This window comes from Phodopus roborovskii, unplaced genomic scaffold (genome assembly GCF_943737965.1).
Source record: "Phodopus roborovskii unplaced genomic scaffold, PHOROB, whole genome shotgun sequence".
In the NCBI taxonomy this organism is placed as follows: domain Eukaryota; kingdom Metazoa; phylum Chordata; class Mammalia; order Rodentia; family Cricetidae; genus Phodopus; species Phodopus roborovskii.
This window is the reverse complement of record NW_026126558.1, coordinates 18,522,904-18,542,770: the sequence shown is the minus strand read 5'-3', so window position 1 is coordinate 18,542,770 and position 19,867 is coordinate 18,522,904. Positions and strand designations below refer to the sequence as shown.

The 19,867-nt window shown below is 43.0% G+C and overlaps 1 protein-coding gene across 1 annotated transcript in view; it reads left to right on the top strand.

Annotated features, from left to right (window-relative positions):
• Window positions 1-5,496: 5,496 nt before the first annotated feature.
• Window positions 5,497-19,867, top strand: part of Hydin (HYDIN axonemal central pair apparatus protein) — a 343,862-nt gene continuing 329,491 nt past the window's right edge. The window contains 1 exon segment of the mRNA XM_051201355.1: window positions 5,497-5,557. Coding sequence (XP_051057312.1) covers window positions 5,512-5,557 — 46 coding nt within the window. The 5' untranslated portion in view covers window positions 5,497-5,511.

Below are 19,867 nucleotides of genomic sequence, written 5' to 3'. Positions count from 1 at the left end.
TGTCCTTTCCCATTCTACCTCTTATTAAGTGTTGGATTTAAGGTCAAATAGGTGTGTTCAGATTGATCTCTTCTCAAAACCCTAAACCCAATTATACCTACAAAGATTACTTTTCCAAATAAGGTATCATTTGCAGAGTCAGGGCATCAAGACATTGAGATAGAATGCTTAAGGCATTATTCAAACCTCTATGCTCAGAGACAGAGAGGCACATGAGAGGGTGGACTTGTGAGGACTAGGATGACTCTTGAAGGCCTGGATTGAGAAGCAGAGAAAGATGGGTCTGAATTAAAGGATGAAAGTGAAGTGAATATATAGACAGAAACAGAAATAAAGGGACATCTGAGCCCAAAGAGAGACAAAGAGGTAGGCTCCTCCTGGGCTGTTTGACTTTCTGGGTCTTGGTACAATCTTCCAGTGCCATGGCTGTCCTACATGCTACAACATAGTCAAGTTCTTCAGCCAATTCATTTGCTAGCTTGACCGGGTTCCTCTCCTGTGCAGCCAAGACAAACCAGAACATATGAAGGAGTATGGAGGTCAGGCTCAACGTGGCAAACCTCCCACTTCTTTAGTAATCCTCTGATGGTAGTTGCTCCACTTCTACAGAAGTGGGGACCACAGCACAGAGAGTTTTAGCAGCATGCTCTGAGCACTAACAGATGGCAGAATCCACACCATCTCTAGAGTAATAACAATCATGGCTCCTTTACCAAGTAACTGCTATGTTGTAAGAGTTTTGTACATGCCCATCTCTAATATGCTTTTCATGGTTTTCTTGGTGTTTATCTTCCAAGTTCTCACCCAAATCCCTCTTCTCTGATAGGTTTTGTGGAGTAGAGCACCCCCACCATATCTGGCTTACTGAACACTTTGTAGTCTGAAGATGGTTCAGCCTTGTAGACGTCACTGCTTACTGGCTCAATTATATGTTAACACCTTAGCAATAAAAAAATTCTAGGCTCCTGGGCTGTATCTGAGCCAAGCATGGTGTTGCTTAGGAGTCTGGCTAAGGATAAAGTCTTTATCCTTTGCATTACACTCTTTACTTTGGGGAGATTCAAGTGAATAAAAATCATTCACAAATTTCATCTGTTTTTAAATTCCATCATCAGCCTTGGTGAGATGTCTCTTTCCATCTGAGTGGCTATGGATTTTGTGTTTGTTTTCCCATACCTGCCAGTCTATCTGGTGCTAAGAACATCATTCAGTTCTGGCTTCTGTCATTGTGCATCAGCTGCAGATGGCCAGTGAGGAGCAGGAGCCGCAGAGTGCCACTGTCTGCTCCTCCCAGCAGACCCAGAAAGCCCTCTGGGGACTGGGAATTGTCTAAAGTCTTTGACTTTACTTAACTCATTTCCTCGCTGGAGGAAGAATAGGCATTTCAATCTCTACCCTTTCACATTCATCATATTCTTCAAGATGAACATGGTTCTGCCTATATTTAAAAGCCTAGTTCATGTTTCTTATGTAACCTTTAAGTAAAACTAATGTGACTTGTGGGCTGAATTCATAAAGCAATTTTATCTTTGCCTTTTAGCATCTCTTCAAAGTTTCTTTGTGAGGTAAATTATTTCCCTTCCTATTGATAAACACAGTCAGATGTCAAGACATCTCTGGACCCTTGTAGGTGTCAAAACACAGTTTCAATACCAATTAATTGCAAGTTGTGAGCCAGGAGTGGTGGCACATGCTTATAATTCCATCAACTGAGAGGTAGAGATGAAATGATCATGAGTTCAAGGTCATCCTCAGCTACATAGTGAGTACAAGACCAGCCTGGGCTACGTGACACCCCTTATTAAAATAATCAAAACCAAAGAAAACAAAAAATAAGCAAATAAAGAATATATGACTTCTCTTTGACCTTGAATCTGTTGAAGATAGGAAATGCACAGTGGAGAAATGAAAGTGTATTATTAGTCAGGGGCCTCTAAAGGAACAGGACTGGTAGAATATATACTATACATATATGTATATATATATGTATGTATTAAGGGGATTTATTAGAATGACATACAGGCTATGGCCCAGCTAGTCCAACAATGGCTGTCTACCAATGGAAAGTCCAAGAATCCAATAGTTGCTCATACCATGAGACTGGATGTCTCAACCATCCAGGCTGGAATCCTGAAGAAGTTGGCTCTAATGTCAAAGGAATGGACTTGCCAGAGAGAGTAGGATCAATCAGGCAAACAGAGAATGGGCAGGGAGATTTCTTCTTCCATGTCTTTTATATAGGCTACAACAACAGAAGGTGTGACCCATGAATTTTCCCACCTCTAAAGATCTGAATTTAGGGTGGGTCTTCCCACTTTGAATGACTCAATCAAGAAAAATCCCAACAGCTTGGGTTTTAGTTAATTCCATATATAGTCAAGTTGACAAGGTAACCATCACAGGAAGGAATAGTTTACTTTCTCTCTCTCCCTCCATCCCTCCTTCTCTCTCTCTCTCTCTCTCTCTCTCTCTCTCTCTATCTCTCTCTCTCTCCCTCCCTCCATCCCTCCTTCTCTCCCTCCCTCTCTCTCTCCCTCCCTCCCTTTCCTCTCTCTCTCTGGGCTCACTGATATCTCATATTTGTGCCCAAAGCTGGAAAGCTGTTTTCTGACGCTTCTTGAATTGGAGCTTGGGTGGGAAGAAAAGAGGGGACAGTAAGAAAGTTGTTCCTTGTCTGACATGTCCATCGTTAAAGGATGTGTCATTTCTTGAGAGTCCTTCAGGGAGCATACCCCCATAACTAGGAAACCATTAAGAAATGAGGTCAGATAGGCCTCTTGTCTGGCTGGTGCTTTGCAGCTCCCGGGGACCTGACAGTGCCTTGGAAATGTCTTAATATTTGCACTAACAAAATACCTGAACCTAGAGAGTTTATAAACAACAGAGTGCACACACAATTAATTTGTGTTTATTTTCACAGTTCTGAAGGTTGGGGAGTCCAAGATCAAGGTTCTGGGAAATGCTGAGCCAGGTCTCTGCTCCCAAGATATGCTATTTGGAGGTGAAGAGTATTGCATCCTCTCCTAGCAGAAGGTGGGAGGGGGAGATGGGAGAACTTCCTCCCGGAGACTCTTTATAAGGGCACCCAATGCCACTCACGAGGGGGCAGCTGTCACAGCCAAATCATTCTTTGGAGGCCTGTTTTTGGTACGGGTTTGGTAGTCTGTTTCATTCAGCTCTCCTTTGCTGAGGTCTCCTTGTCCCACTAAGCCCACTCCTAGAAAGGACTTAATGGACCTGGTGCAGTTTCTGTTGTATCCCATGTCTAGTGTCATAGAATGCTCACATAAAATGAAGGTGTGGGGAGGGGTGGAATGAGGGTGGGGAGGGAGAGTTGTTTCCAACCTGCAGCTCTTCCTTTGCTCTGCTGAGGGAGACTTGTGGGCTGGTCTCTTGCCCTTCAGAGTTTGCCTGCTGGGTTCAGAGCCAGGCCTATGTACCTTTGCATAGTTTGAACTCCGGCAGGCACCGCAGTTTACAGTTACCCCAGGGTCTCCTCAAAGCCCCATTCTTTCTCTGGAGGTTTCAAGGATGTCAAATCTCAACCCTGTCAGAGGGAATCTTTCCCCCCGCGGCCTCCTGACTCTGCATGCTCAGTATGTGCAATAAGCTGTGGGAGACGTCTCCCTTGTTTTCTTTGTAAAATACTGGTCTACTCCCTCGATGTGAAATTTGCTATATTTCATGTGCCAAGCCCCAAATGACTACTTTAACATCATATTGAGAATTCATTTGTGTATTCAGTTGGCATAAAGCTCCTAAGTGGAGAGGCACCATCAAATGCATATTTAAGGCCAGCCACGTATGTATTTTGACATTTTATAAGCCATGTTAAGCAGTAGAAAATACAAGTAAACAGTTTTAATAGCAGTGTATCAAACCTAGTATTATCTAAAACATTCTTTTCAATATGAAGTCAATATTTTGAAATAAGCCAAGAGGTATTTTGTTCTTCTTTTGCTCAAAGTCTTCATGACCCAAATTTACACCTAGCTCACCTTCCAGTTGAAACCAGACATATATCAAGAACTCAGGGCCACAGGAACTATTGAGCTACAAGTGTGGGTTTCAGTGGACATACTACCCATAGACCGTAAGCTCCACAGGCAGAGTTTATGTCTGTCTTGGTGGCTTTTTGTCAGTTCTTGGTATATAGTAGGTATTCTACACTTGTGACATTGAACTGAGATGTAATTGAAAGAATGAAGAAACTATCGGGGGTTGTAGAACGACTTTGCACAGCACTCTAATTGGAGTCTAAAGCATTCTACACATAATCAGTTTATCAACAAAGTTTGTCATTCATTTCTTTCACAGGCATTCTAAGTCCCGAAGGCAGAGGTAATTCTCTTATCCTCTCCCACACCCACAGTCAGCCCCTGATTCCTGGTATTGCGGTGTGGCACTTCAGGTGGCCAACAAGCATTTATTTAGTGTTGGTCTTGGACTAGTTACAATTTTAGGTGCTGGGATACGAGTTACAATCTGTGCTGATGGAGCCCACAGGGGGAAAGAAGCTAACAAGGTCTCCAAAGGAAATAAATAGGGTGACAAGATAGTATGTGACAAGGGAGAGCAGCACCGGACACTTGAGGAGGGGCCCAGCTCTGCAAAGCGCCATCTCATTGTATCTTATCACTGTCCTTCATGCCTTCTCTGTTGCAGCCTCACTTTTCTAGACTGACCCAGACTCAAGGCTGCCCTTACTGTCCTGTTTCTGTTGCATCTTGCTTTCTCTGTGACCTCTCCATCACTTTTATCTTGCTATGCTTCAGCCCCTAGGCTGTCTCCTCAGAGGAGCCACCCCTGCCCACCCTATCCAGCCATCAGCATGCTCACCACTCTCCATAATCTGACCACATTATGCACAACACTATCCGTGACCTTGTGTATACCAGAAGTAATCCCGTGGTGAAGCCTTCTTGGAAGTTGCAATCTTTCAGTGCCTAGAATATCCCCTTGATGACAATATTTGACCAATCATCGTTGATGATTAGATATGATTTTGTTTCTAATTGAATGAGTGAAGGAAGATCACTAGTTAAAATCTTTGGGAGGTGGCTTAGGGGTCAGTTTAAATAAATAAATAAACTCTGGGAAGAGCACCACGTTATTTTCTGTCTCAGAAAAGAAAAATGGGCTAATCCATCTGGAAGTTACTCTTTCAGGATGCTGTGAGCTTCCAACTCCTTCAGCACATTCACTGCATTCAGGGAGCTCTGGAGGAGGTAAAGGGGCCACAGGATAAACGCTCCTGCAGAAATGGGGATCTGCTGTATCAGGAAGGGACAATGTTCACCGAGACACTGTGTGAAGTGGCTTTGAAGACCCGAGAAAACTCTGGCTAAGAATAGCGTTGGGATAGGAGTGAAACTTGCGGCCCAAGAAACTATAAATAAAATTTGCTTAGGCACCAAGCGGTTGCTAGGGACGCCCGCCTTCTCCAATCATCGCTTCTCTTGCTAGAGTGTGAGACACTCTGCGGTTGCTTTGGCAACAGATGGCAACAAGATGGACCCAGCGGCGGAAAAAGTGGACCGCAAGAAGTGCCGAGACTGTGAGTTTAAACCCAGTCTTGGCGGGGAGCAGCGTGTGGGATTGACGTGGGATTCTGTGGTTTTGGGGTAAAAAACCTTGGCCCCAATGTTCACCTTGTTAAAGTTAAGGGATCTTGGATTTGTGTTCTGGGGATTTCCTCCTGGAAGCACCGGAAAGGGGGTAACTTCACTTCTAACTTCAGCCTTGAGCAAATCACTTTAAGTCTTTCCTCCCTGCTCCTGCTGCCCCGCTTTTCAAAATTCTCAGAATGACCCCAAAGATAAAATGCGTGGCCACAAAAAAAAAAAAAAAAAAAAAAAAAAGGAGAAAGAAGAAAAGAAAAGGAACAAGGGGCGGAGGAGGGGGCTACTCAAGCTCTTGGCAGTCCTGTGACAAGACTGCAACAAGTAACTGCCTTTTCATGTTCGCAGTTCAGGCTCAGAAAGTGCCCCATGGTTGGGGCTAGGGACTGGCCCTGTCCTGAGAGCCCCGGGCTCTGTGTACACTTGAGTTTCTTGATTCCTGCCTCTTTTGGTTGTTTCTTTTTCATTTCGGAGCATTACAACCGCCTGTGTTAACTAGACGATTGTTTTTAGTTTTTCTTGTCTTTACTTAAATCAACCGAAGCCCCATTTCATGTCTAGTATAAATTTGCTTTTCAGAAGATTGTAAAACAAGATCTCCATTTTAAATGAGCCTAAGCAGTGTATTCGAGGGTTACAGTATTATAAATCAGACCTTAATTAAGGTCAAAGTTGAAAAGTAAAACGCGTGCAGGATAACTGAAGAGCAACCCAGTGAGCCAAGGAGCCACCAACAAGCTTCAAATGTGGAACTCCTTAAGGAAATTTTATAAAGTTTCTTAGAAGTTTTCTCATTGTCATCACAAATCAGTGGAGGGTATGTGGGCCCACCCACTGAGTCATTGTTCTTTTGTATTTTGGGGTTCTATAGTGCACAGCAGTTTCCTGCTGGAGAGCACTGAGGGCATCATCTTTGTCTGCATGGGGTTTGCTTGGTGGGGTGGAGGTATGGGGTGTTAGGGTCCAATGTTACTGTCATGCACTCATACCTCTGTGATTTCTGTGCATGGCTGTTCTATGGTCACCAGCAGTCAGGCCCATTCATTTTGCTCTATGGCACAGACTCACCTATGAATAGACCTGCAAAGAAAGTCATCCAACTTTTTAAAAGTTACCTTTTTTTTTTTCAGATGCGTCTGAGTATAGTAATCTTTATCATCTCCATTTGTGTAGCTTGCCCTGAATACTGATGGATACTCGAAATGATCATTCTTTAAAACTTTTGTCTTTCTGATGGGAAAATAATAATAACTTTATCTCCTTAATTAAAAGTCACATCAAGGAGTTTTTGGCTGTTCATTAATGACAGCTGTTCTAATATAATATGCGAGTAGAATTTTGGTTCAGGATTTGCCTAGACTATATACTTTTATAGCTTCCTGTATTTGTAATTTTTCAGTGACTTTTGGAATAAGATAGCTTGAGTTCTTTTTCAAAATTGATTTGGCTTTTCTGGCTCCTTTACCTTTTTATATCAAACTTTGGACTACACTGTTGATGTTTGTTAAAAAGTCCCAATGGGAATTTAATTGGCCAACATGTCACCAATCAGCTGCCAGAATTCTTTTGCTCTACCTAGACAGAAGCCATGACTAAGCATGGAGAAGCTTTTTGATGCTGGTCCCTGGAAGTTTTCACAACTTGCTGGATGCTGTCTCAAATAAGTCAGGAAGAGATAACATCTTAGCAATATTAAATCCTCCAACAAATTGCATCTCCTTTTATGTAGGACCTTTTTAGCTTCCTCAATGATGTTTTATAGTTTTAAACATGTAACTTTAGTCATTGTTTTATTTGCTGTATTTTTATGATATTAATTTTAACTTCCAGTTACATTTTCATTTGCTCTCTCTCTCTCTCTCTCTGTGTGTGTGTGTGTGTGCAAGCACGTGAGTGGGAGGGTATGTGCACACCATGGCAGAAGTCGGGTCTCTCCTTCCAGCACATGGCTCCTTGGGATTGAAATCAGGTTGTCAGACTTGGTGGCAAGTTCCTTTACTCATTGAGCCATCTCCCTGGCCCTTCATGATAATTTGAGAAGTTTAGTTTTTATTTTTCATTGCTGATTATAAATTTTGTGCTTGAAATTTTGTTAAATCATAATAATAGTTTGAGTAGATTTGAGGGTAGATTAAATTTTAAAGTATTTACACAATAGTGTAGAATAGCAGAAGAGATTTTGTTCATTGTGTTGGGTACCCAGATGCTCAGTTCCTTCATGTCTGCAGCCTCCAGTGCTATTCAGAGCTGTCATGGTCATAAAGCAAGTGTCTCCAAATGGATGGCCATGTTTTATGAATTTTAAGATCATAATGAGAACCTCCCTCAACAAGGAGAACAACAAAACCAAACAGAAAGCCCAGGCAGTAGTGGCACATGCTTTTAATCCCAGAGGCAGGCAGACCTCTGTGAGTTCAAGCCTGGTTTACAGAGTGAGTCCCAGGACAGCCAGGGCTACACAGAGAAACTGTCTCCAAGAACAAAAACAGCTCATCATGAGACAGCTTTACACTCAGGTTCTCTGAAAGAGCAGCCAGTGTGCTCTTAGCCACAGAGCCATCTCTCCTGCCCTAGACTGAGTTGTCTTTTCTGCCCTAGATCTACTTTTATACTTAACATCCTCCCCATTCTTTGTCCTTGTATCTTAGTCCTTCCATCTGCAGCCACATTTTTTTTTTCTACCTGAAGTACACCTTTAGGACTCGATTTAATGGAAGCATATTCACTGGGTACCTTTGGTTTTCAGTTTGGAATTCCTGGGGCTTATTGGATCTCTTCCTGTTTTTGTCCCCTCTTATTATCTTTACCATACATATTTTTTCACAGTTCTTTTATCAGTCTCCTTGGGGTGATGCCTTCCATTGACTTGGGGAACTCAGCCATTAATTTTTTTTTATATACTACCTCTGTCTTGTTTCTTTTCCTTTCCAGAATGTTAATGACATATTGCTAGGTCATTTTACTGCCACCTACACATCCACACATCATTCTTTTACTGTTATCATTAAAATTTTTATCTACTTTTGGGAATTTCATACAAATGTATGCTGAAATATGATATCTACCCACCTCCCCCCTTGACTTTGCCATATTCCTGTTAACATGTTCCTTTCCCAACTTCAAATCCCTTTTTTGGGGGGAGCGGGGGTAATCTACTAGGTCCAGCGCTGTCCATAAATGTATATGCATGGGGTCCCCAACTGGAACACAGGCCTTTGTGCTTTAATAACAAATTTCAGCTTGAGGTTTAGCCAGAATTTCCAACAATTTCTGGAATGTCTCTAAATCAACTTTGTACTACATATTTATGCAAGAGGTCTTTCTTAGCATTGACTGCTATAAAGCGAAACTATCAATCAACCATGAACAATACTGCAGGAGCTCTCTCCTCTGATGTCAAACATCAGCTATATTTTGTCTGTATGGAAATTTAAAAAGCTGTTCATCTCACTGCCATGCACATTTGCTTTCATCTTTAATAAATGATAAAACTATGTACATCAAGGAGTTATTGTAAAGTAAATCTCTTTATGATTATCAATGTTCTGTGGGTTTATATACCCACATACCTATGGTTGTGTGAAAATTTCCAGGCTAAAAAGGGTTTGTGAGTGGAAAATATTTAAAGGATCCCTGTCCTATACCACATGGTTTTTATAGCTCTCTATATCTTTAAAAATGGAAGACCTCAGGCTGGGGTACATAGCTCTGAGCCCAGCACTTGGGAAGATTAGCCAGGATCAGAAGCTTCTGGTCAGTATGGAATACATACAGTTGTTCAACCAAATAAAGACAAGACCCTGATAATGTGTGCATGCACTTGGAGGCCAGGGGAGGTGGTAGAGCTCCGGAGCTGGAGTTAGAGGTGGTTGTAAGTCACCTGATGTGGCTGCTGGGAACCGAAATCCAGTTCTTTGAAGAGCAACAAGTACCTTCACTGCTGACCGACCTCTCCAGACCTTGGGATTGTTTCCCGTTTGTTTGTTTGTTTGTTTGTTTGTTTTTTAGTTATTGGAAGGGGTATAAGTGCACTGCTGCTGAATACATACTAAAAAAAAAATGCATCCTTGTTCAGATTAGAAATTAGACTTGTAGTTTGGTGCCTTCGGTTTTGATTATGGTTTGATTCATTTTAATCTGTTGGATTTCTTTTCTGTCCTGAAGTTTCTGTTGGTTCCGAGGGTGTTCTCACTCTCTTAGCATGCTTGTTCCTCCTTGGAAAAGCATTTGTGGGGAGGTCACCGGCAGCTGAGACAGAGCAGGCCTCCAGAGGGATCTGTATTTGTCTGTGCTTGCCATCTGGAGGAGCAACCCATCCAGGCTCCCTGTAAAGTAAAAATCATACCTGGATACTTTTGGAGCTCACAGGTGATACTGTTTCCAATTAGAGGGCTAGCTGGTGACTCCAGTGGCCCAGGAACATTTTGTTCCTTCTTCTTCTTCTTCTTCTTCTTCTTCTTCTTCTTCTTCTTCTTCTTCCTCCTCCCCTCCTCCTCCTCCTCCCTCCTCCTCCTCCTCCTCCTCCTCCTCCTTCTCCTCTCTTCTCTTGTCTGCGCCACTGAGGCTTCATTTGTGCTCAACTGTGGAAGGTCAGACAGAGCAGATTCGTAGCTTGAGTTCTAATAGGTTTTAATAATAAAAGCCTGGAGTCAGATATGGGGGTAAATGCTAAAAGGTGAGAGAGACAAAGGAGCAAGCCACAGCCATACCTTACCACACCAACTTCCCAGCCAAAGGGAGAGTGAGATCCTGACTCCTCCCACCTTAAATTCCTCTCTCTGCCCAGTCATATCACTTCCAGTCTGTCTGTACAGACCACCGGACCTCTTGTTAGAGCACACAAGAGATATTGCCACACAGGTTCACTTCAGTTCTACCTTTGAGGTGGTGTCTCCTATCTGTCTGCACACTTTTAATGGGTTTCACTTTTAAAACTTTCCCTGAACCCTGCAGGGAGTCACAGGCAGAACAGTGGCCCTATCTAACAGATGATCTCATAGCAGAATCTGTTCAGGTCTCCTTGCCCATACAGTTTTAGTTATATGTTGGCCCATTTAACTCCTTGTGGTCTCTAGCACTGTGACACTTTGTAGCTCTGTGATACTTTGGGGAGGCATGAGAAGATTTTGTGTTGTTTATGTTTGAGACAGGTAGCCCTGACTGCCCTAGAACGAGGTAGCCCTGACTGCCCTAGAACGGTGTACTGAGATTGGCATTGAACTGTTAATTTTCCTTGCTCATACTTCCCGAATGTATGGATTCTGGCTTCCCAGCTTCCTTCAATAAGCCAGGGCATCTCAGAAAACAACATTTTATTTTTTAAAAATGTGTGTGTGTGTGTGTGTTCTCCAGCATGTATGTCTGTGCCCCATGTGCATGACTGATGCTGGAAAAGGCTAGGGGAGGGTGTTGGATGCCCTGGAACTGGAGTTACAGATGGTTGAAAGCTGTCATGTAGGTGCTAGGAATTGAACCCAGGTCCTCAGGAAGAGCAGTCAATGCTCTTATACACTGAGCCAACTTCCTCACCTTCACTGACAGACTTTTAAAGTTAAGTTTTAAAGGAATTACATGCACATTGTGCTTATCATCTTTCTTTTGTAGTTTAGCACTATTGCTTACATGCTATGTGAAAAATACCAGAGAAACTCAACCATGAAACTTTTTCTTCCTCTCCAGTTCTCAAGCCCAGTCCCCAGAGGTAATCAAATTTATTAATTTATGGACTGTATGTATTATTTGTGAGAATGTCCAACCAAGTAAGTTACTTTGGGTTTTTTGTTTGCTTGTTTTGCTTTGTTTTGTTTTGAGACATGGTCTTTCTTTGTAGCCCTGGCTGGCCTGAAACTCAGAGATTTAGGTGCCTTGGCCTCCTGAGTGCTGTGATTAAAGACATATGTCCACTATACCAGTGTCAGGGCTAGCTCACATTTGGTATTGACCTTACTACTTATACAACAAAGGTAGAAAATTAAGATTTTGCAAATGGCAACTAAAGAACATACTCACTTAGACAGGGAGCTGTTTTCTGTTTGTGTAAAATGGGTGTACTTTCTTCTCTGCTACATTTAGTGTGGTGAACATAAAAACATGCCTATTCAAGCAATAGTGCTTGAAGGTGTTCTGTGTCTTAACAGCTGATGTACATACAGTTGGTTATTTGGGGGAAATTACAACAGTGTCTCTGGCTGTGTGAGACTGATCCATGCAATCATCAGCAGGAAGAGGTAACCATCACTGAACAGTATCTTAGAGTCGTGGGGCACACGTTGCAGTTTTTAGACTCTTTCTCCAAGCATTCAGAATATGGACACTCTCCTCAAACTTGGAAGTAACCCACATAACTGGTCAGCTTTTGGAGGGATGTTTTAATTGGTCCACATTTGAGATTGCTTAATGATTCTTTACTTTTACTCTGGGTATGTGGATTCTAGCATCACACACATCATTAAGGGGGTTAGTGTCCATAGCCTTCTTCAGCAGATTCCTACTGGGACTTGGACCACAGAAATTAAAGGTCACTGCTTCGCCTGTCTTTGGATGTGATGGACCATGCGATATGATAGTTAGCCCTTTCCTAGGAGTGAACTCTTCCTCTCAAATAATTCTAAGATCTGCTTCCTCATTAATAGCAGAAGCGCTTAGCATTTGGCCCTTTGTAGGGATGGGGCTTGAAATGAGGCAGAATTGATTGTAGGCTCATGGCTGCAAGGATTTCAGATTGCATAGAGGAGGATGAGTGAGGAACTGATGGAATGCAGAAGCCCCCCCCACCCCACCCCACCCCTTTCAATTTGAAAAACCTCACAGCCTTTCGTTTCTTTGAGGATTTAAGTGCCTTTGGTCCTTTGATTTATTTAAGGCTTATATTTATCCCTTGAGGTAGTGGGGAAGGAAAGTGGACTTTAAAATCTTCTGCCCTTGATTAAAAAGCATGTGGGGAAGTGTATGATAGTGTTAACGTAGTGCTCTTCATTTTAAATCAATCACCAAAGGGTCCACTGTATTGAATGGAGGAAAAAGTCTGTGTGAAAAGGCTGAGGAAATCTCTCTGGGAGGAGGGACTCAGGAGAGGAGAGGACAGGAGAGAAGGGGAGGGGAGGAGAGGAGAAGGGAAGAGAGGAGAGGAGGGAGGGGAGGAGAGGAGAGGGGGAGGGGAGAGAGGAGAGGAGAGGAGGGGAGGGGAGGAGAGGGAAAACTTTGGTCAGGATATAATGTATTAGAGGGGAATAAATAAAAGAATAATAGTAAAAAAAAAAAACCTCTCACAACTTCACTGGCAGTTCATACCCCCCCCCCCATATTTTTCTTTGGAAATGGTTTTAATAAGTCATTTAAAACGTCCTTGTTGGAAGATAGGGTAGTGATCCGACTGTGTCTGCATCTTGTTTTTCTTTACTTAATCTGGCATCCTAAGCCAAAGTTGAGCAACTTTGCCTGATTCCATGTTCAGTACCATGACATTGTCGCTGCTCATCATCATCATCATCAATAAACATCAATAAACAAATCACCCAGATTTGCAGCAGAGGCACAGAAGAATCTCTAAAATAAATGTCAAGGATAAGCTGTTTTTATTTGTGCCTGAGAACAGTTCCCAACACAGCTTTTAAAATGACAGCATGACAACCAAGACCAGGAAAGCAGAAACTGGAGTTTATGAATGCCAAAGATGAGTCTCACAACACTATGGAATGTGCTGGCAGTTAATTACAGGTGATATGTATCATGGGAAGCGGCTGGACTTGGTGGGAAGTGGGAAGGACTCTGACCTGTTTCATTTCTCATATAAGCCCCTTCACGCTCAGGGAATTCAGCTTTAATAAAAAGGAATAACCAGAGGATGTAATCGAAGAACACTAATTAATAAGTTGAGCTCTTTCGGAATGAGGTTCTGTAATAAATCGTAGGCTGTCAGTTGCTAAACCATGAAATATTGCGTAGGGAAGGGCGCCACGCTCTTCCACAATGTGGCTCTTTCTGTGAAAACTGTTGGTGGCAGGGAACTTGGTGTTTTTGCATCACCACTTGTTATCACAATTAAACAGATGGTTCTGAAAAAGCTAGTGTGTCCTTGATAATTAAAAGCAATCCAAGTAGCTTCCTCCTCCTCCTAACATGCAATTACACTGAATAGAATCCCATTGCCCAGGGCTTCTTGAGAAGAGTCTTCATGGCACAAGATGAGTGTTCTGCCCCCAGCCCTGACATTTTGACCCCTTACAAAGCCTAGAGTTTTGCAGCTGGCAGAGGGCTTCCAAATAAGCATGGGTTAGCCCTCCTCTGCTTTCTCTGAAAGTCTTACTCCTGCCATGTGTGGATTAATAGATATATGTTTAAATGAGATCTTTGGAAGAATGTCTCACAACCATTGGGTGCATGTGCCTATGACAGCTGAACTCAGAACTCCAGGAACTCGGCTAGTACTTGAAAGCTCTGGGGAGTATGGGGAAATCCATCCTGTTTTTCTTACTCAGAAAACTAATGTGGATGTGTTTTTGTTGGAAAGGAGGGAAGGAAGGAAGGGAAGGTGGGAGGGAGGGAGGGAGAGAGGGAGGGAGGAAGGAAGGAAGCTTTTATTTCACGGTGTGTTATTTTTTCATAACTATAACAAATGTCTGGCATAAATTATAAAGTGAAGAAAGTTGGTTCTTGACCCATGGTATTTAGACATTTTAGTCCATAACAGATTGCTGTTGTTGATTAACACTACAGCTCTGGATCATGTGATGAAATTTTCACCTTATCTACTGAATCCCATCACAATGAATGAGGGGGTTTTTCAGAAAAAAATCCTCATCTCCAAGAGGTATCTCAGCAGTTGGGATGCAGCTCTGTGGCCCTTGGTCCCTCCCTTGAACTCGGCCTTAGCAGTGTGCAACACAAAGCCGTGCAGTTGGAGCCTGCCAGGGTCTATTCACAGATGAAATTTGGGAAATGTGTTTTGTTAGCCTGAGCATAAATACGCCCAAGTATACTATCGATACTTTTAGGTACAGGCTTTTGTGCCCACAAGTAAGCAGTCATTTGCTGGTGCAATTAACCATCTGCACTTTATTATGAGGGTGCAGCTGGCTCATTATGCTCAGTGCCATGGGGCAGGATCGGCTTCTCATCCTCATAGGAACTGTACTGGCAGCAAAGGACACCGACCTTTAAAGTGAATCTAGAAATCTGACCAGGTCCTCCAGAGGTCCACCATTCACAGAGTTTTGTTTCGTTTTGATTTGAGGTGAAATTCTAACGTGGGTAGTGGGATTCCTGTTTGGGTAGGAGCGATTAGTGTAGAACAGTAGGATAGGCCCCCGAGGACCAAACGAGATCAGTTTACATTACGATGGAATCTCACTCTAGAGTGGTTCATGTAAACATCTGAAGCATACATAGATACATACACATATAGACATATGTATGTAGACATACCTGTACATGTATAATTTGAGAACAATCATGAAGGGCTCAGAGGTACAACCTTCACCTGGGTCAAGATTAAATTGGTATTACTCCACAAATATATATATATTTTTTAACAATTTAGTTATTTTATGTGTACCAGGTGTGCACAGTGCCCATGGAGGCATTGTTTCCTCCAGAGCTGGGGTTGCAGCTGGTAGTAAACTGCCTGACATGGATTATAGAAACCAATCCCAGGTCCTCTGAAACAGCAACAAGTGCTCTTGCCCACCAGCTTATTGCACATACTGATATTGGCTTCTGCCTTCACACACACACACACACACACACACACACACACACGTACATGCACACCTAAAATGTTCAATAGTTCCTTGTACTATCAAGTGTCAGTCACTGCATCTCAGGCTTTGACTCTTTTATGGCCAAGTCTCTGCAAAGCTCTGTACAAAATATGATTTATTTGTCAAATGATTATCTCTCATAGCTTACTGGCTTTTTATTGAAGTTTGTCCCTGGTAATTTTAGTTTTAAGTTGTGGGAGTCTATTAAATTGTCCCACTGAGTTGCCATAATCAAATTTCCATTGGTTTTTGCCTTTGATGTAATGACAACATAACACTTCCCTGTGCTTTCTGTAAACTGGGATTGGAGATACAGGTGCTATCAAGTTTCAAGCTGGCCATTCTTTTTTCAGAAGAACAATCTGAAGTGTTTTCTTCCTATCTGCTCACATATTGTTAATGATATTAAAATTACAATAGGTTCAAGTGTTGCTAGCGTGCTTGGGATTGATTGAAATGTTTCCTTTCTAATTACATCTAAGGATTTTGGCATAAGAGCTTACATCAGTCCAACAGGAGTGCACTGTGATACTTTTAAGTGCAAACGGCTGAGTCTGCGTAGTGCGGCTTGTATCTGTGTGTTTTCAGGGCTGACCAGTTAGGGATAACCAGTTAGGGGGCTTGTTCCTGGGGCACATTGATTTTCCCTCTCTCATCAGTCATTATTTGCCTATAGCTCTTTGTCTAGGAGTGAGGAGCCCCGAGATTTTCCCTTCTGCGTTCGCATGCCTACTAGTGTCATTGCCCAGGTCTCATTTAGGTAGTGCCCTGGTGGGCTTTTTGTCAACTTGACACAGCACGCTAGAGTTAGTTATCTGAGAAGGAACCATCATTGAGAAAATGCCTCCGTAAGATTAGCTTACAGAAAAGCCTGTGGGGGAATTTTCTTAAATAGTAACTGATGAGGAGGGAAGGGGAATGACAAGCAATTGTGGGTGGGGCCACCAATGGGCAGGTGGTTCTGGGTTCTATAAGGAAGCAGTGTGTGCAAGCCATGGAGAACAAGCCAGCAAGCAGCATCCCTTCGTGACCTCTGCTTCAGTTCCTGTCTCCTGGTTCCTGCCCTGTGATGTGAAACTGTAAGACAAGTGAACCCCTTCCTCTCCCCATTGCTTTTGGTCATGGTGCTTCATGGCAGCGCTAGAAACCCTAAGACAGGCAGTGATGCTGTTTTATCACCTGTCCCCTGTAGCTACTGTAGTTTCCTGACTTTCAGACATGAGTAAGTGTGCTAGACATATCTTATTGACTTCTTGACCCAGACATGGCTTTATATGTGTTGGTGTCTGACAAGGCAGTCCTTGCTCCTCTCTTCTTCATGATTCCCTGAGACAGGGACTGAACGTAGAAGCTGCTTGTTGGTATTTCATTTTTTTTGGTTAGTGATCTTAAGGGATAGGAACAAGGCTGAAAGGGTGTGTTAGGGAAAGAAATAGAACCAGTGTATCCATGTGCTGTAACTTGGCTACCCCTGGAGTGGTCTCGCAGAGATCATCTGAAGGGCTGGAAGAGACACCTGGAGATTGTGAGCCTGGAGGCTGGAAGAATGGGAGCTCTGCCCAGCAGCTTGCCTCTCTGCACTGCCTGCTGCCTTCCACACCCCAGGCTGTGCTGGGGTGAGAACTAAGAGACACCCCAGGAAACTAACACACGCCCATTTAAAGCCCTTCACACAGCAAAGCCCCCTTCTATCTCTCTTTCCGTTGTGGGCTTTTCATTTGAAATCACTTTCCTTTAGTGAGAAGCTTCGAGGGTGAGACTTCCTAGGTCTGCTGCTTCAGACTGCCTTTGATTTGCCCTTGTTCTTAAAAGACATTTGCTGCTTATAAAATAACAAGAATGACAGGCCTTTTTGTCTTTAAACTGGTCCTTTAGAAGAAATCTTTTTTTTTTTTTTTTAAAGATTTGTTTTTACCCCCTCCTCTCTTGCTCTCAGTCTCACTCTGGTGTGTGTGTGTGTGTGTGTGTGTGTGTGTGTGTGTGTGTGTTTCTGGATTAGCAACTGCCGGAGGACACAGATGGCTGATATGTTCAGTACTTTGCCTCCCTCTCTGATGCTTGGCTTCCTTGGGGTTTGGTCTGGTAATTGCTTTACTGTCTTGACAGCTCTTTAATGCTTTTAGGGTGATGCAGGTTTTTCATCGGGAGCTTTTGATTGTGTTCATATGGATGATGGTCAGCTAATGCATTACATACCATTACTGGGAATGGAAGTTCCCTTTAAATTCAAGGTATCTTATTGTTGTTCTTACTAGGGTGGATACACATATTTTTCAATCTCTTCAATGGAAATCAATCTAGCCAAACCCTGTCACACAGAAAGAATGTCCTAATCGGTATTTACCAGCAGATGACTGAGAGAATCAAAAACGGCCCTGTTGCCTGCCAGATAAACTTGAGTACAGTGTTATATCATGTAACCAGTCTCTGTCACTGGTTTTCATTACTGAACTCTGTTGTGACAGCCACCCAATAGGAATTAAAAGAATTGCATTTGACATTTTAATAAAAGGTAGAAACGCCACATTTAGCCAGTAGCTGCCAGTGAAGGTGGACCCACCAGATATGAGTGGAGATCACTCAATAGAGAAGGTCAAATGAACTTGCTTGTGAGAATGGTGACTGGTCCCCTGTGGCTGGCAGACACCAATGAAGGTTCCAGGCTCGTTCTTCGCTGATGTCAATGGGAGCCATAGGCAGGGTGTACACAGTTTTCTGAAATACATTTCACGGAAGGAGTCTGATTGTTAGGCAGTGGGGAGGAGGGTATGACAATATCACGTCTAAACAATGTTTGCAAGTTGAATTGTGAATTCTTTGAGAATGTATATAAAATGTATGAGCTTTCTGATCTCTAGAATCTAGAAATGAACTGTTTCTTTCTAGACTCACATGTTCTGTGAACTTGAACTCATCCACCTAAAGACCAGGAATCTTTAGAACCCTGTGATCTTCTGCACTTTGCTGTGTGCTGGTTACGTTCAAATGTGGGCTTTATAAGAACACAATAATTGCTACGGAGGGTTAACAGTTATGGGTTATCTAATGCAAGTATCTAGTGATTTCTCCTAAGTTCCAGGTTTCTAGGCTTTTGTTAAGGTGCACCTGGCATCCTTAGCACTGGTTGGTTGGTCTGGGAATTACATATACTTTCAATAATATATAAGCTTATTCTCTCCTAATTGATAATCATTTTAAATTTGCTTGGCGATAGCAAATGCCATTGCATAGCAGTTGTAAACCCCTTCTAATGAAAATGAATACATTTCAGGTAAATGTATGATACCTATGCAGCAATTATCAGAGAAGGTGCTGGATTTCGAGTGATAGACACTTCCATAGGACTTAATGAAAACAAGTTCACACACCACCAGAAAGGCTAGGAAACAAGGAGGACCCTAAGAGAGACATACATGGTCCCCCAGAGAAGGGGAAAGGGACAAGATCTCCTGAGCAAATTGGGAGCATGAAGGAAGGGGAGAGGAAGTTGGGAGAAAGAGAAAGGGAGAAGAGGTGGGCATGAGGGAACAGGAAGATTGAATTAGGCAAAGAATAGAGGACAGCAAGAAAAAGCTACCAATAGGGGCCATATATGGGGGGGATGGGCCCTGGGGGAGTCTACAAGGATGACCCAACTAACTCTCAATAGTGGAGAGGCTGCTTTAATGCCCTTCCATGATAATGAGATTGACGACTACCTTATATGCCATCCTAGAGCCTTCATCTAGTAGCTGATGGAACCAGAAGCAGACACCCACAGCTAAACACTAGCCAAACTCCTGGAATCCAGTTACAGAGAGGGAGGAGTGATGAGCAAAGGAGTCAAGACCAGGCTGGAGAAACCCACAGAATCAACTGACCTGAACAAGGGGGAGCTCATGCACCCCAGTCTGATAGCTGGGAAGCCAGCATTAGAACCATCCCAGACCCCTGCATGTGGGTATTAGTTAGGAGGAGTGAGCAGTCTGTGGGGCCTCTGGTAGTGGATCAGTATTTATCCCTAGTGTACAAATGGACTTTTGGAGCTCATTCCACATAGAGGAATACTCTCTCAGCCTAGACACATGGGGGAGGGCCTAGGCTCTGCCCCAAATGATATGACAGACTTTGAAGACTACCCATGGAAGGCCTCACCCTCCCTGGGGAACAGAAAGAGGATGGGCTGGGGTTTGGTTGGGGGTGATAGAGAAAGATGGGAAGGTGAGGGAACTGGGATTGACATGTAAAACAACCTTGTTTCAAATTTAAATTAAAACAAAAAGGAAAGAAAACAAGTCCATTTAGTTAGAACATGGTGATGGCTCACATTATAAACAAACAAACAAACAAACAAACCCCAGGTCCTTATAGCTTGGGATTGGCCCCAGTGACTTTTGTGGTTCACTCATATTAACTTTCCCCTCCTCCTTCTATCCACTCATGCATGTGTCCATCCATTCATCCTGTTCGCATTATCCCTTGTTGGTTTAGCTTTGTCCTACAGAAGGG